Genomic DNA, 14,097 nt, shown 5'->3' with positions numbered 1-14,097 from the left:
TTTGGACGTACAGGGATTGGATCGCCCTAAGAAGGGACCCCCACTCCGTACTCCCGCAGCACCTCCCACAGTCTCTCCCGGGGGACCCGGTCATACGCCTTCTCCAGATCCACAAAACACATGTAGACCGGATGGGCATACTCCCAGGCCCCCTCCAGGATCCTTGTGAGAGTAAAGATCTGGTCCGTCGTTCCATGGCCAGGACGAAAACCGCATTGTTCCTCTTCAATCCGAGGTTCGACAATCGGCCGAACCCTCCTCTCCAGCACCTTGGAGTAAACTTTACCAGGGAGGCTGAGAAGTGTGATACCCCTGTAGTTGGCACACACTCTCTGATCCACCTTTTTGAAGAGGGGAACCACCACCCCGTTCTGCCATTCCTTAGGCACTGTCCCAGATTTCCACGCAATGTTGAATAGTTGTTTGACTACCTCAGTGACCTCCCCCAGGGAAATAGAATCTGATCCCCCATCAGCCTCCGGCTCTGCCTCTAGCATAGAGGGCGTGTTGGGATTTAGGAGTTCTTCAAAGTGTTCCTTCCACCGCCCCAATAACCTCCTCGGTTGAGGTCAACAGCGTCCCATCTTTGCTGTATACAGCTTGGATGGTTCCCCGTTTCCCCCTCCTAAGGTGGCGGACGGTTTTCCAGAAGCACTTTGGTGCGGACCGAAAGTCCTTTTCTATGGCTTCTCCGAACTTTTCCCACACCCACTGCTTTGCCTCCCTCACGGCCGAGGCCGCAGCCCTTTATATTCTTAATCAAGAAAATTCTTACAGCCATTTAACTCAAGCTTCTTGCTTCAAATCTAATTTGAACAAATAAAAAATCCTTGTTTGAAAATATATTTCCTTGTATGGCATATATAGAAGCCATAAATATAGAAGGCAAGTGACCACAAAATATTGTATAATACAGAAATGTAATATACAGTATATAAACTACCGGTCAAAACTTTTGAAACGCTTGACATAAATGTTTCTCGTGATCTTAAAACCTTTTGATCTGAAGGTGTAAGCTTAAATGTTTAAAATTAGTTTTGTGGACAAAAATATAATTGTGCCAACATATATTTCATTATATATATTTCATTACAAAACTAAAATTTTATAAAAAAAAATAAAAGTTTTTGAAATTGATGACTTGGACCAAATAATAAATAAAAGGAGTCAATAAATGCCCAACATAGAAGGGAACTCCTACAATACTGTTTAAAAAGCATCCCAGTGTGATACCTCAAGAATTTGGTAGAGAAAATGTCAAGAGTACATGTCTGCAAATTCTAGGCAAAGTGTGACTACTTTGAAGATGCTATAGAGTAAATGTTATTTATTTTTAAATTTTCTGGAATAAGTAGAGCCGACAGCACACTTATAAAACATTCTAACTACTTACACTTAAGAATGTCTTGGTTACAGATGTAACCTCTGTTCCCTAATGGAGGCACCGGGAAGACACTAGGGGCTCCAATATGAAATGGCACAGACGCTGAGCCGTGTCACGAAGTACAGAGGAGCGGACACGGGCAAACTGCTGCATGCCTCGCAGTGAGCGCTCGACCACGTTGTGACCTTCCAGCGAGTTAGGTAAGGCATCTCCCTGGTCCCATTAAGGGAGGGAGGAGGCACTTACCTGAGGCACTTACCTGAGGAGGCTACAGGTGGTGGTCCTGATTTTTGTATTAATCAATTTCCCACCGAGCACCTGCTAGAATAGAGCTGGGGAAGTGCTCTTCCCTATCCAGGAGGGAAAGCACTACGGAGAACACATCATACCGGAGGGAGGTTAACATGTGAAGAATACCTCACATGGACTTACCGATGGGGAAGTTCACATATGGAATGAAGCTACAGGGAGGACCCTATCTATGGAGAGGGTACACAGCAACAGTGGCCGAGGCAGAGCGAAGCTCTGTCGAGTGGAAACACAGGGTTCACCTGAGGGGAAATGCAGGATTACCGAGGGGGGAATCACCACATATGGAGCACTGAGACAAGTACATGGGCTCACCTGAAAAGGGGCATACCACGAGTACTGGGCCTGGCGGCGTTACTTCTCTGATGAATTTTGTACCAAATACTGCTTAGAAATTAAAGAGGCATCCAGTGTTCACCAGTTGCGAGGAACTGTTGTGGAAGATAGTGCAAATTATCACCTTAAAGGGAAAAGGTGCAAATGCAATCGATACACCCGACCAGCTGCCCGGCCTACCTGATGTTACCTCGTAAAAATCAGGGTCAAAACAGGTACTATGTGGAGCTTGTAGAACCTCACAAAAATATTGGGTGTAGCCCAACCTGCAGCTCTACATATGTCTGTTAGAGAGGCACCCTCACCAGTGCCCAGGAGGATGCAACACCTCTGGTAATAGAATAATGGAATGCGCCCGAACTCCCAAGGGGCATGGCAGGTCTGGTGATTGTTTAGCCAAAGAAATGGCATCCACAATCCAATGGGCCAGCCTCTGTTTGGGGACAGCTTTCCCCTTCTGCTGCCTTCCAAAACAGACAAAGAGCTTCTCTGAGCATCTAAAGCTCTGCAGGCAGTTCAGATAGATGTGCAGGGCATGAACTAGACACAGCAACAACAAGGCCGGGTCTTCTTACTCTGAAAGGAGCGCTTGCAGGTTTACCACCTGATCCCGAAAGGGAGTGGTGGGAACTTTGGGCATGTAACCAGGCCCGTGTCTCAAGATCACATAAGAGTGTGCCGGCCCAAACTCCAGGCATTCACTGGTGACAAAGAGCGCCTGCAGGTTCCCAACCGTCTTGATAGAAGTGAGCACCACCAGGAGGTCTGTCTTCAGAGACAAAGTGCTGAGATCAGCATGCTCCAGGGTCTCAAAGAGGGCTCTCTGTAAGGTAGATAGAACCACAGAGAGATCACAAGAGGGAATCAGGAGTGGCCTAGGAGGATTCAATCTCCTCGCGCCCTTGAGGAAATTGCAAGCAGGGCCCTGTTCAGAGCCCCAATACTGTCCACCCATTGCACACTGCGCCCCAGCCCGAATTCGAGGCATCTGTCGTGACCAAGATGCACCTCGAGACCTGCTCTAAGGGAACCCCTACCAGTAGAAATACCAAATATGACCAAGGGCTGAAAGTATGGTGGAACCGTGTGTAAAACAGTTAAAGGATGGGCAAGGAGGAGGTGAGAACCGGCTTGTCAATATAAATAATAATTTAATGAAAACTCAAAAACACATAAACAAACACACATGACGGACATGCCCGTAATTCTCTCTCTCTCGAACAATCGTCAGTGGCCGCCTTTATCCCTCGCGTGCCTCATCAGGCCGATTGGGGACCGGGCGCGCGATATTCCGACCCGGCCCCACCCCCCTCCGCTCCACACTCCTCCCGGCGTTATCTCATGCCGGGGTGCCACCGGCATGACGTACACCCCCCCTATCCCTGGGGCGGGGTGTATCTAGCGTCCCGCGTGGTCATCCCCGCCTTCCTCGCCCTGGGAGGAGACAGGAGGGGAAAAACAACAACAAAATAGGCGAGGGAAAAGGCCAACACGGTGCGAAAGGGAGAGAGAGAGGAGAGAGAGAAAAAAACTCACTCACCGGTTCTCTGATGTACCGACGCATGGTCCTCGAACACTCCCCCACACTCAGGCAGACGAAAGCCGCTCCACCCCCGGGCGAACCGGAGTGAAACCGTCGACCCCCAGTGGGCAGAACGTGCCTCCGCTTTTCTGGCAGCAATTTGGGACACTCCTCCGCCCCTGGCAGCGGCTCTACCGCTTCGGGCGGTCGGAGAGTTTCTTCCCTCCTCCCCTCGTGGACGGCGGTCTTCCCTCGACCTCTCCGCGTCTCTGGGGACAGCAGGGCACTCCTCCGCCCCCGGCAGCGGCTCCCTCGCTCCAGGCGGTCGGGGTATCCAGTCCCCACTTGCCCCGCAGACGACGGCCGTTCCCCGCATCCGGGCGGTCGGGCTACTCCGTCACCCGGCAGATGGCAGTGGTGCTCCCCAGGGTGGACGGCAGTGTCGAGGACTCTGCGACGGACATCCCTCCTCCCTCCCGGCTTTCGGCACCAATGTAAAACAGTTAAAGGATGGGCAAGGAGGAGGCGAGAACCGGCTTGCCAATATAAATAATAATTTAATGAAAACTCAAAAACACATAAACAAACACACATGACGGACATGCCCGTAATTCTCTCTCTCTCGAACAATCGTCACCGGCCGCCTTTATCCCTCGCGTGCCTCATCAGGCCGATTGGGGACCGGGCGCGCGATAATCCGGCCCCGCCCCCCTCCGCTCCACACCATGGCATGATAGTCACAGGCTGGGTGCTGTGGCACCATGCCCATCTCAAGATTCATGTCTGTAATCAGTGCTGGAGTGGGCTCATATGCATCAACCCGAGGGGGAGTACTGCCGCCAAGGATGCCATATGCCCCAGGAGCCTCTGAAATTGTTTCAATGGCACCGCTACCTTCCACCTGAAGGTTTTCAGGCAGGCCAGCACAGACTGCGCACACTTGTTCATAAGGCATGTCATCATGGTGACCGAGTCAAACTCCATACTGAGAAAGAGATGCTCTGCTCAGGGTAGAGCCTGCTCTTTTCCCAGTTGACCTGAAGCCCCAGTCGGTCGAGTTGCTGAAGCACAAGGTCCCTGTTGGGCCTCATGTATTCAGATACAAGACAAAGGCAAGCCTAACAAAGTCGTAAAGCCAGACTGAGGCCCTCAAACACAAAGTCATAAATCTTACTGATAAAAACCGTGCCAAAATCAAACAAAAGGGAGTACAAAACAGACTACAAATCCCAAGAAGCCTTGCTCACTTTACAACTGTGTGAAATTCCAAAGGATAAAACTCTGAACTCCAATTGGACGAGGCGCTCAACGGAATGCCCTTCAACCATGATGTCATCGGTCGAAGAAATACTTCTAAGGGCGTTCTGGACATTGCTTCCAAAGACTTGCCGTACGTAGACGCAGCTCATTGCTGTTCTCAGGTATAGCCTTGTTGCACAAGGAAGTAGCGTACGACTTGAAACTATGGCCATACAATCTCCATCTTGCCTGGACAAGTTGAGATTACTCTGTGTTCCACCGAACACTAACGGATCCAAAGGAGACAGCCGAGCAATCTGCATCTTCATCCGTTTGCCTGCATCTTCATCCGTTTGCTTGCAAAAGTGAAGACAGAAGATTTCTCTTCTATCTTCAATTGAGTCGACGTTGCTGATTTCTCCGCCAGCCCACCGAGAATCAGCAGCCATACCGCCCACCGACAGAGCGAGGAAACGGCCTTCCGTCATTAAAAACAATAGAACACTGATTAGAATCAATGTTAACTTTATAATACTTTAAATACAAAATCATCAAAGACAACCATCAATTATCAAATTCAATAGAATATTAATTATCAAAGATAATTATTCCACTCAACAATTTGCATTGGCCTTATCTAAATAAAGCAAAGGTCTAGGGCTATCAAGAGTGAACCCCTAGTGTCACTACACTGACACAAGGTCGAGTGAGTGACAGACAAGGAACATCCAAACACCAAGATCTATGTCTTTAATACACCCTAGCTCCCATTCACTTCTAATTGATATATAAGACTAATGCTGTTAAACCATGATGATACCCTAAAATAGATATTTTCAGCTGCCAAAACCTTTTCTTGATTATTTATCTATTTATTAATATATTTTTTGTTCTATATCTAGGTTCTAGTTTTATATCATCTTTCAATCATTTCACTTTGACTACTGAAGTGAAAAGAGGGAGTTTTTTTTTTTCTTTTCTTTTTTGAGTGAGCCGTGTCTCAAGTGTCCCATCTTTCTGGACTGCACAGGGCATTGGTCCGGTCTCAGGAGGCCCTGGTCTTGATGTTGACTGAGGATAAAGAAAAGGAGGAGGATGAAAGAGATGTTTTATCTCCTCCGATTAGCCGCTCGGTCATGCAGCAGAGACCGTGGGGTCTCCTGAGAGAGGCCACCGGAGTGCTGCTTCATGCACAGTACAACCCTGACCTGTCCTTGAGTCCTTGACAAACCCACTTGAGACCAAACAGGTCAGTTAGCAGGTCTACTATGAGAGATGAGTGATAAATATATTAGTCAGGAGAGCAACAGAAGTACAGTAAATAAAGGTACAATCTGCTTAAGAGTCACCGATAGTCCGTTTTTAACTTAACACTACACATTTTTAATTTTCTTCTTTATCTAGCACACCTGCTTGTACTTATTAGCTTATTAGTAAAGTGCTCCATGAACATGTCAAATAAGGGGGATATCCAAAATGTGTATTATTTGTGGTACTCCAAGAAATGATAAACCGCAATGCTTGATTGGGCAGGAGGAGGAAGGAGCAAAGCAGGGACAGGAAGTGGTCTGGGGAGTATTGTTTAAAATGTGAATAGTTACCTAAGTCCATACTCTTTGACATGCGACTCTTAACAATCTCCAGCTGTGCAGCATCACTGTACTGTTTGGTCCGCTTTTCAGACATGCTCTGTCTTCCAAAGCCTTCCCTCTGAAACATGGCATCTATATTTGCATCTGGACTGAGGGAACTGATAGAGAAAGAGAGACGAATAAGAACATAAGAATAAGAAAATATTGGATGTATTTGTATTATTTGATAAAATATATAAAAAAATTATAATTACCAGAATGCTAACTAATAAATACTACTACTATTATTACTACTTCTAATAATAATAAAAATATATTTCTTGTAATATAGAACAAAAACACTAATATTTTTTATAATATATACCCATTTATAATATATATATATATATATATATATATATATATATATATATATATATATATATATATATATATATATATATATATATATGAGAATATATTATATGCATTATATGATATTTTACAATGACATATCATAAAAAATAATAATAATACAAATATTATTTTAAAACAATAATAATGATACTAATACTAATTTTTAAAACATCACTGGCACTTATTTGTCTCTCACTGTTTTTGTTTATTTGTGTGTTTGTTTTTTATTGATGCGATGACATTATTATTTATGAAAACTTCATGCAGATAAAGCCATTTTATATTGAAATTTGACTTATAAATTCAGATTTATTGAGAAATGTTGGAGGTGACTTAAAAATAATAATAAACCATACATTGATTTAACAAATATACAGTAATAGAGAGTATCAGAGAGAGGTGGCTGAATGGGATCAGGACATGTTGCAAGCTTCGAACCTGCATTTCCCACATCAGACCCACAGCTCAACATTTAAGCTTTAAAACAAAACATCTTGTTTTAAACATTTATATAAAACTATAGTGTCAGACCACTCTGATTAAGATTATTGGAAATGAAGAGAAAAATGTATTGTGAATAATAAAAATAAATAAATTATAAAAATAAGGCAGAAATAGTGTAAAATCAAATAAAACATATCACAGAACACTTTAACAGGAATGGAAATAGATGTTCAATAAGAGATTTTTAAGTGATAGAGAGTGGTATCAGACATATAGAGACATTGTGTGTGTGTGTGTGTGTGTGTGTGTGTGTGTGTGTGTGTGTGTGTGTGTGTGTGTGTGTGAGCGTGTATTTATCACTTTGTGGGGACCAAATGTCCCCATAAGGATAATAAAACCAGAAATTTTTGACCTTGTGGGGACATTTTGTCGGTCCCCATGAGGAAAACAGCTTATAAATCATACTAAATTATGTTTTTTGAAAATGTAAAAATGCAGAAAGTTTTCTGTGAGGGTTAGGTTTAGGGGTAGGGTTAGGATTAGGGGATAGATGGATTTGGACTCAAGATGGCGCCGAGTATGGCTGCTGCGTTGCGAGCTCCGTTACAACACTGCGGTTTATTGTTTGTTTTGTTTACAGTTCTTTGTTTCTTTGTCTTGGATGTTGTCTGCCTTATTGTTTACGACAGACAAACGCTTTTGGACATTAGTTCTACAATCACACATCGAAAACCGGACTTCAAATTCCTTAATGCCGACCCGCTGTTTACAAACACGCCGGCGGAGCCCTTTGTCTGTGCTGCTCGGCCACGGAAACGCAGAAGGAAAAGAGGAAAACGAGCCGGCGTTCTCATCAGAGTAAGACGTCGTGCAAATCGACTCCCGCTACCCAGTATACTACTGGCAAATGTTCAGTCTCTGGACAACAAACTCTGCGAGCTGAGAGCCGGATCTCTTTCCAACGAGAGACGAGGGACTGCTGCGTTATGTGCCTTACAGAAACCTGGCTGTCTACGGAGATTCCAGACTCGGCCATCGAAATCACGGGCTTTTCCGTGCACCGAGCGGACAGAGCGAAAGACCTCTCTGGTAAAAGCAGAGGTGGTGGTGTATGTTTTATGATCAACAAATCATGGTGTGATCAGAGGAACGTACATTTCATCAAGTCTTTTTGCTCTCCTGATCTGGAATATCTCATGCTTCTGTGTCGACCATTCTGGCTACCGAGGGAATTCACAGCGGTTATCATCACAGCTGTGTACATCCCCCGCAAGCCGACACAGACCGGGCACTCAGGGAACTGTATGGGTGTATAAGTGAGCAGGAAACCGCGCACCCTGAGGCTGCGTTCATTGTTGCCGGGGACTTTAACAAAGCCAACTTCAAAGCAATCGCCCCAAAATACCACCAACACATAAAGTTCAACACACGAGGGGACCGGGTTTTGGATCATTGTTACTCTCCCTTCCGGGAAGGCTACAAATCCCTCCCCGCCCCCCATTTGGCAAATCGGACCATTCTTCCGTTCTGCTTCTGCCCGCTTACAGGCAGAAACTGAAACAGGAAGCACCCACCCTCAGAACGATCCAGTGCTGGTCGGACCAATCAGACTCTGCGCTACAAGACTGTTTTGATCACGCGGACTGGGAGATGTTCCGGTCCGCCTCTGATGACGACATCGAGGTTTACGCTGACAGCGTAACGTGTTTCATCAGGAAGTGCGTAGAGGACGTTGTTCCGACCAAAACTATACGGATATACCCCAACCAGAAACCATGGGTTAACGGCGATGTTCGGCGGCACTCACTGCGCGGACCTCCGCTTTAATTCTCCTAACACGGAGGAGCGTAAACAAGCCAGTTATGCCCTCCGTAACACTATCAGTGCAGCTAAGCGCCAGTACAGGCACAAGCTTGAAGGCCAGTTCAACACCACTGACTCTAGAAGTATGTGGCAGGGAATTAACACAATCACGGACTACAAGCGGAATAAAGTCTCCGCCATGAACACCGCTGCATCTCTCCCGGACGAACTTAATACATAAAGTTTGTACAGTATAAAAATCATTATGTCTATGGAAAGTCCCCATAAAACATGGAAACACAACGTGTGTGTGTGTGTGTGTGTGTGTGTGTGTGTGTGTGTGTGTGTGTGTGTGTTTTAGTGAGTGAGAGAGAGAGAGAGAGAGAGAGAGAGAGAGAGAGAGAGAGAGAGAGAGAGAGAGAGAGATGATAGATGATGCCACTCTAACAGACAGTCTCCTACAGCAGGGGTCAACTTCAGACCTAGCTCTCCTCCACACAGCCCTGTTCAGCTGCTCACTTTAAAGTGTTCAATTATCCTCCATAACTGTGTTTGGGTCTGAACAATAAACAATTATTACACCTCCATCAATCCCTACAGTAACATACAGTAAACACCCAAATCCACTGCCATACATGTCCCTTCAGCGCAAAAGGACTATGACAAACAACTGAATGATGCATCATTCATCATTTATAGCGTTTTTCTTCATAACACACACTCGAGCACAATGTCCAAACTGAACATTATTTTTTAATATTTACCCTTTATCTTGTTGTTTCGAGAGACATCAGGCCAAAATAGCAGTACAATAATTACAAAAACAAAAACACAACAAACTTTACACAAGGAACAAAATGCATCTAACTATACATTAAACTATAATCCTGGCAAAAATGTCCATTAGAAATGTTTTTGACTTGCGTTCTAAATTCAATCAAAAGGCAAGTGTGTAATTCCAAGCTTTTTTAACATGTGTTCCAAAGAAGAAGGGGCTGATTCAATCCAAACTCAGTCCTTGATTTTGGGCACTGAAGCACATCAGCCGATCGTCAGCTGTAGTTTAAATAATATTCTTTGTGAAGCTACTTCGGGACAATATGTATTGTGAAAAGTGTGGTACAAATAACATTTAATTTTGACTGAATATAAACATGTATTAACATACATGCTGTTTAAATAAAGGTGTACAAATAAAACAGCCTACATGAGGTCAGAGAGGGCCAATCAACATTTGCATATAGTTTACAATGACAGTTAAACTTCTGCATGGAGAATCACAGAAACATACATAAGGCAAGTTCATCCAGGGCAGTAGAGATGGAGAGAATAAAATGGAGACCAATTAAAGTCAAACAGAAACGTTTACTGTGTGCAAGTAGCATTTTCACTAATGGATTAACCTTACCAAGCTCCTAGAGTCTCCTAAAAGTTGTATGTGGTGTGTGGCAGCGAGCTGGCAGAGCAGGTGGCTGAGGGCAAGAATGGGTCAGTTTGTTATATAGAGCATCAGTTACTAAAACACACACAGCACACTAACTAGCACAGAGTAAGCTTTGTTGTACAAATTGTCATGTAAATGAAAATGTAACTGAGCATACCCTCGCAAACAACATAAACACAATCGCTCATATAAATGAGCAGCAGGATGTAGTGACGGTGGATTATATTTGTACTGTTTTGGCCTATATTTCTCCTGAGTGTGAATGAATATGTCAGATTAAAAGCTCATCACACAGCAGTTACATCAACACTGCATCTGAATTTGATATTATTCCTCTATGATCCCTGTTAAACCAGCATCAGAGCCACGGGAAGTGAAAAGAAACAACAGGTATACTGGATTTATGTCTGTTATATTTTCTCAAATAAGGGGCAAGATGCTCTACTCACTGTTCAAATGTGTTGCACTACATACTAAGAGTGATCATAGCTCAGCAAATATTACACGATGTCCTTCAATATATGAGAAGATTTTCCATTTTGTTTGCTTTCAGAGTGAAATAAAGACCTTCATACTGGGTTTTGGAACATGGTATCTGGTTTGTCGCTAGTCCACGGTGGTTTATTAGCTTGATCTAGCTTTATAAAGATGGTCTGCAAGGTTGTAACTAAGCCCAGCAGTTAGAACCTTCATCAACCATGCAAACTGAGGATGGACCAGCTTAGGCACATAAATGGCAATCTTGGACCAACTGAAACCATGTAAACCAGTTACAATCAGGATTTTTCTGCAGGGCAGACAATCAATGTGTACATCATGGGTGAAAAAATTAATTTCTCTATGAATATGAAATAATAATAATGATAATAATAACTCATTGAAAAAAAATCTAAATTGCAATTGTCACATTTCGACATTTAATTGTCTCACTATTGAAATTTGCTGTTGCGGCCATGCAAAGTTGGCTTGTTTGAAACATTGGTTTTGTTTTTCCCAGACAGATCCCATGCAAATGATGTTAATGTGGTGAAATGTTTGCAAAATTATATTATATGGTTCCTTACATTTTTCATGGCAGTTCCGAGGTTAAATGTCCACTGGGTGGCGATAAAAGTGAGTACATTTTTCTCCCACACAGATGAGCTTAACGTTAATGATTTAAATCAAGTTTAAAAACCAAAAAAAAAAACTACCCTAAACCTTACACTTAACCAATTGCTTCATATAAAGCAAATGTGAGATGAAAAACGCAATTGCTTAACCCCTACCCTAAACCTTAAACTTAAACCTAACCAATCACTTCATAAAACGCAAATGTGAGATGAAAAACAGGCAAGTTTTTAAAGGATAATGCTTTATCAAGTTTTACATCAACAAAACTGACCTTCCTACCCTAAACCTTACTGATATTATAAAAAAAGCAAATGTGAGATGAAAAACGCAATTGCTAAAGCAACCATGTAATATTGCAGTGCTTCTATGACACTTTCGGCTCACATGTCGACTTGCGTGTTCAGCGGCACTCGAATTTAGTCATTTGCAACCAAGATTAACGATCTTTCAGTTGAGCTATCGCTCAATTTAATCACATCTGAACAAGTTTAAAAAGATAATTGGTTATGTAATGCAAATATTAAAATGCAACACCTTACAAGACATGCACTATAGTAAAGTGTTTTGATGTCATAAGATAGTAAGTGTTTCTGAACTGATCTTGTTGTTGTAGCACCTTTTAGTGTTCATTTCACGTATATGTACAAGAAGCCACATAAAAATAATTTTGCAATAATGGCCGGGTAGATTTAATTGGTTTACTATTGACATTTGGTAATGCTGCATTGCTAATATTATTGGCTCCTTTGAAAAGTCTTTTTTTTCCATTTGTGAGTCACTTTTGATAAAACAAAGTGCATGCTAAATGCAGAAAAAAATAAGAACACTTAAGACTTTAAAGCCGGCATATTCTAGCAAAAATGGGATATTAAAGAAAATGTTTTCAACTGTTTTGAAAGTTTCATTGCATCCAATATTTGTGTAATTGTGTCAATAAAAAAAAACTTTACACTGTATAAAGCAAAGTTTAAAAAGTTTAAAAGGCATCGGGTACAAATCTCTCAGCACGTCTTCATCCTAAACAAACGGCTGCGTAGGCAGATGTTCAAACCGCATCTCATCGTCCGTTCCCAGGGATTTAGAGGTGTCAAAATTCAGTCGCTACCCTGTTCCTGTGAGCTTCCCTTTTACAATCTCGCTCACATGCTTATTGTTCAGAAAACTCTTTTCTTTTGTCCCCTTTCCTTTTCCTTCACCTCACCAAACATTTTTTTGTGTTTTAAGTCACGAATCCATTCACTTGGAGACTGTTTCTTGCTGTTCGTAATTCACTGCAGAACGCTAGGAGCTCTTGATCGTAAAAACACATCTGAACTTTGAAAACAGCATGGGGGCAAAACAAGGTTTAAAAGAGCCAAACAACTTAACGCAAGCTACACTACAAAGAATTTCACAGTATCGAGACTGCAAAATAATTCCACTACAAAATAAAAGAGACTGCAATAATAACACGGCTTGCTTGAGTCGTACACGTTCGATACTGATCTGGTCTCAACGCGGTTAGTTTACTGAAGTGCTGCTGTGATCAGAAGTGTTTGGCCTGCAAAGTGCTTGTCATGTGTGTGTGACATGTAGACGTGTTGGATGTGTTTTATTAGAGAGGGTAGATATGTGTGTTGTTGTTATTGACTGCAATGCTATGATGCTTGTTTGAATGTGTGCTGCCTAGCAGATATCGACTGGATGAATATAAGCAAATAGAGGAAAAAAGTTATACATAGAGAGAAGGTTTGTATTTACACAACCTTAAAATGCTTTGGCAATACTATACTCCAATTGTCATGTCAATAAAGCTGAATTGAATTGAGAGAGAGAGAGAGAGAGAGAGAGAGAGAGAGAGACCTATATTGCAGATAATGTCAAAATATTCTCTTTAGACTTTCTCACTTCTAAACAATGCTGTGATTAGTATATATTTTTTGTTCCTCTCTTCTAGAATATTAAAGACTATAACTCTATGACTCAAATAAACACAAAAAACACATGATATCTGCTGATCTGCAATTATCCGATAGCATCATAAAGACAAACACATCATGCACTATTGGGATGTCTTTGTCTAATGTTTTTTTGTCTTGGTTGGTGTTTTTTAATCTTGGTGTTTTTATCATTGAGAGGGAGAAGGTACAAGTGTAAATCCCGATGTGATGAATTTGAACCCAAGTATGATGAAACTTATAAAGGGTCAAATGTGAAAAACTCCTGTGTGGTGTACAAATACACACATACTGTACATCCACAAAAACACACACAATCGAGATCAGGAAGATGCATTATGTTGAACATGTTGGAACAACAACAGACTGCTGTGCTATTTTAATATTCATATCCAAAAGGGATCCATTAGCATTTGGAGAGGAGAAAGTGTAATTAAAACAGTCAAGCACACAGCAACATACCAACCCTAAAACTCACACAAGAGATATGACTTTTACATTCTGTGAGGTATGCTAACAGATAAGAGCAAAATAAAGGGCACAGGGTGATAAATGTACGAGATCGGTTCCCTGGGACA

At 42.5% G+C, this 14,097-nt stretch overlaps 1 protein-coding gene across 3 annotated transcripts in view; it reads right to left on the bottom strand.

Moving 5' to 3' along the window:
• Positions 1-14,097, bottom strand: part of LOC127635303 (partitioning defective 3 homolog) — a 605,753-nt gene that overhangs the window by 185,583 nt on the left and 406,073 nt on the right. For all 3 annotated transcript variants that reach the window (XM_052115228.1, XM_052115230.1, XM_052115229.1), the window contains exon 16: positions 6,392-6,540. In XM_052115228.1, the coding sequence (XP_051971188.1) occupies positions 6,392-6,540 (149 nt within the window). The remainder of the gene's footprint in view (positions 1-6,391; positions 6,541-14,097) is intronic.

The sequence above is a fragment of the Xyrauchen texanus genome, chromosome 42 (assembly GCF_025860055.1).
Source record: "Xyrauchen texanus isolate HMW12.3.18 chromosome 42, RBS_HiC_50CHRs, whole genome shotgun sequence".
Taxonomy (NCBI): Eukaryota; Metazoa; Chordata; class Actinopteri; order Cypriniformes; family Catostomidae; genus Xyrauchen; species Xyrauchen texanus.
Note: the sequence above shows the minus strand (reverse complement) of the source record. Positions and strands in the feature narration are given on the sequence as shown.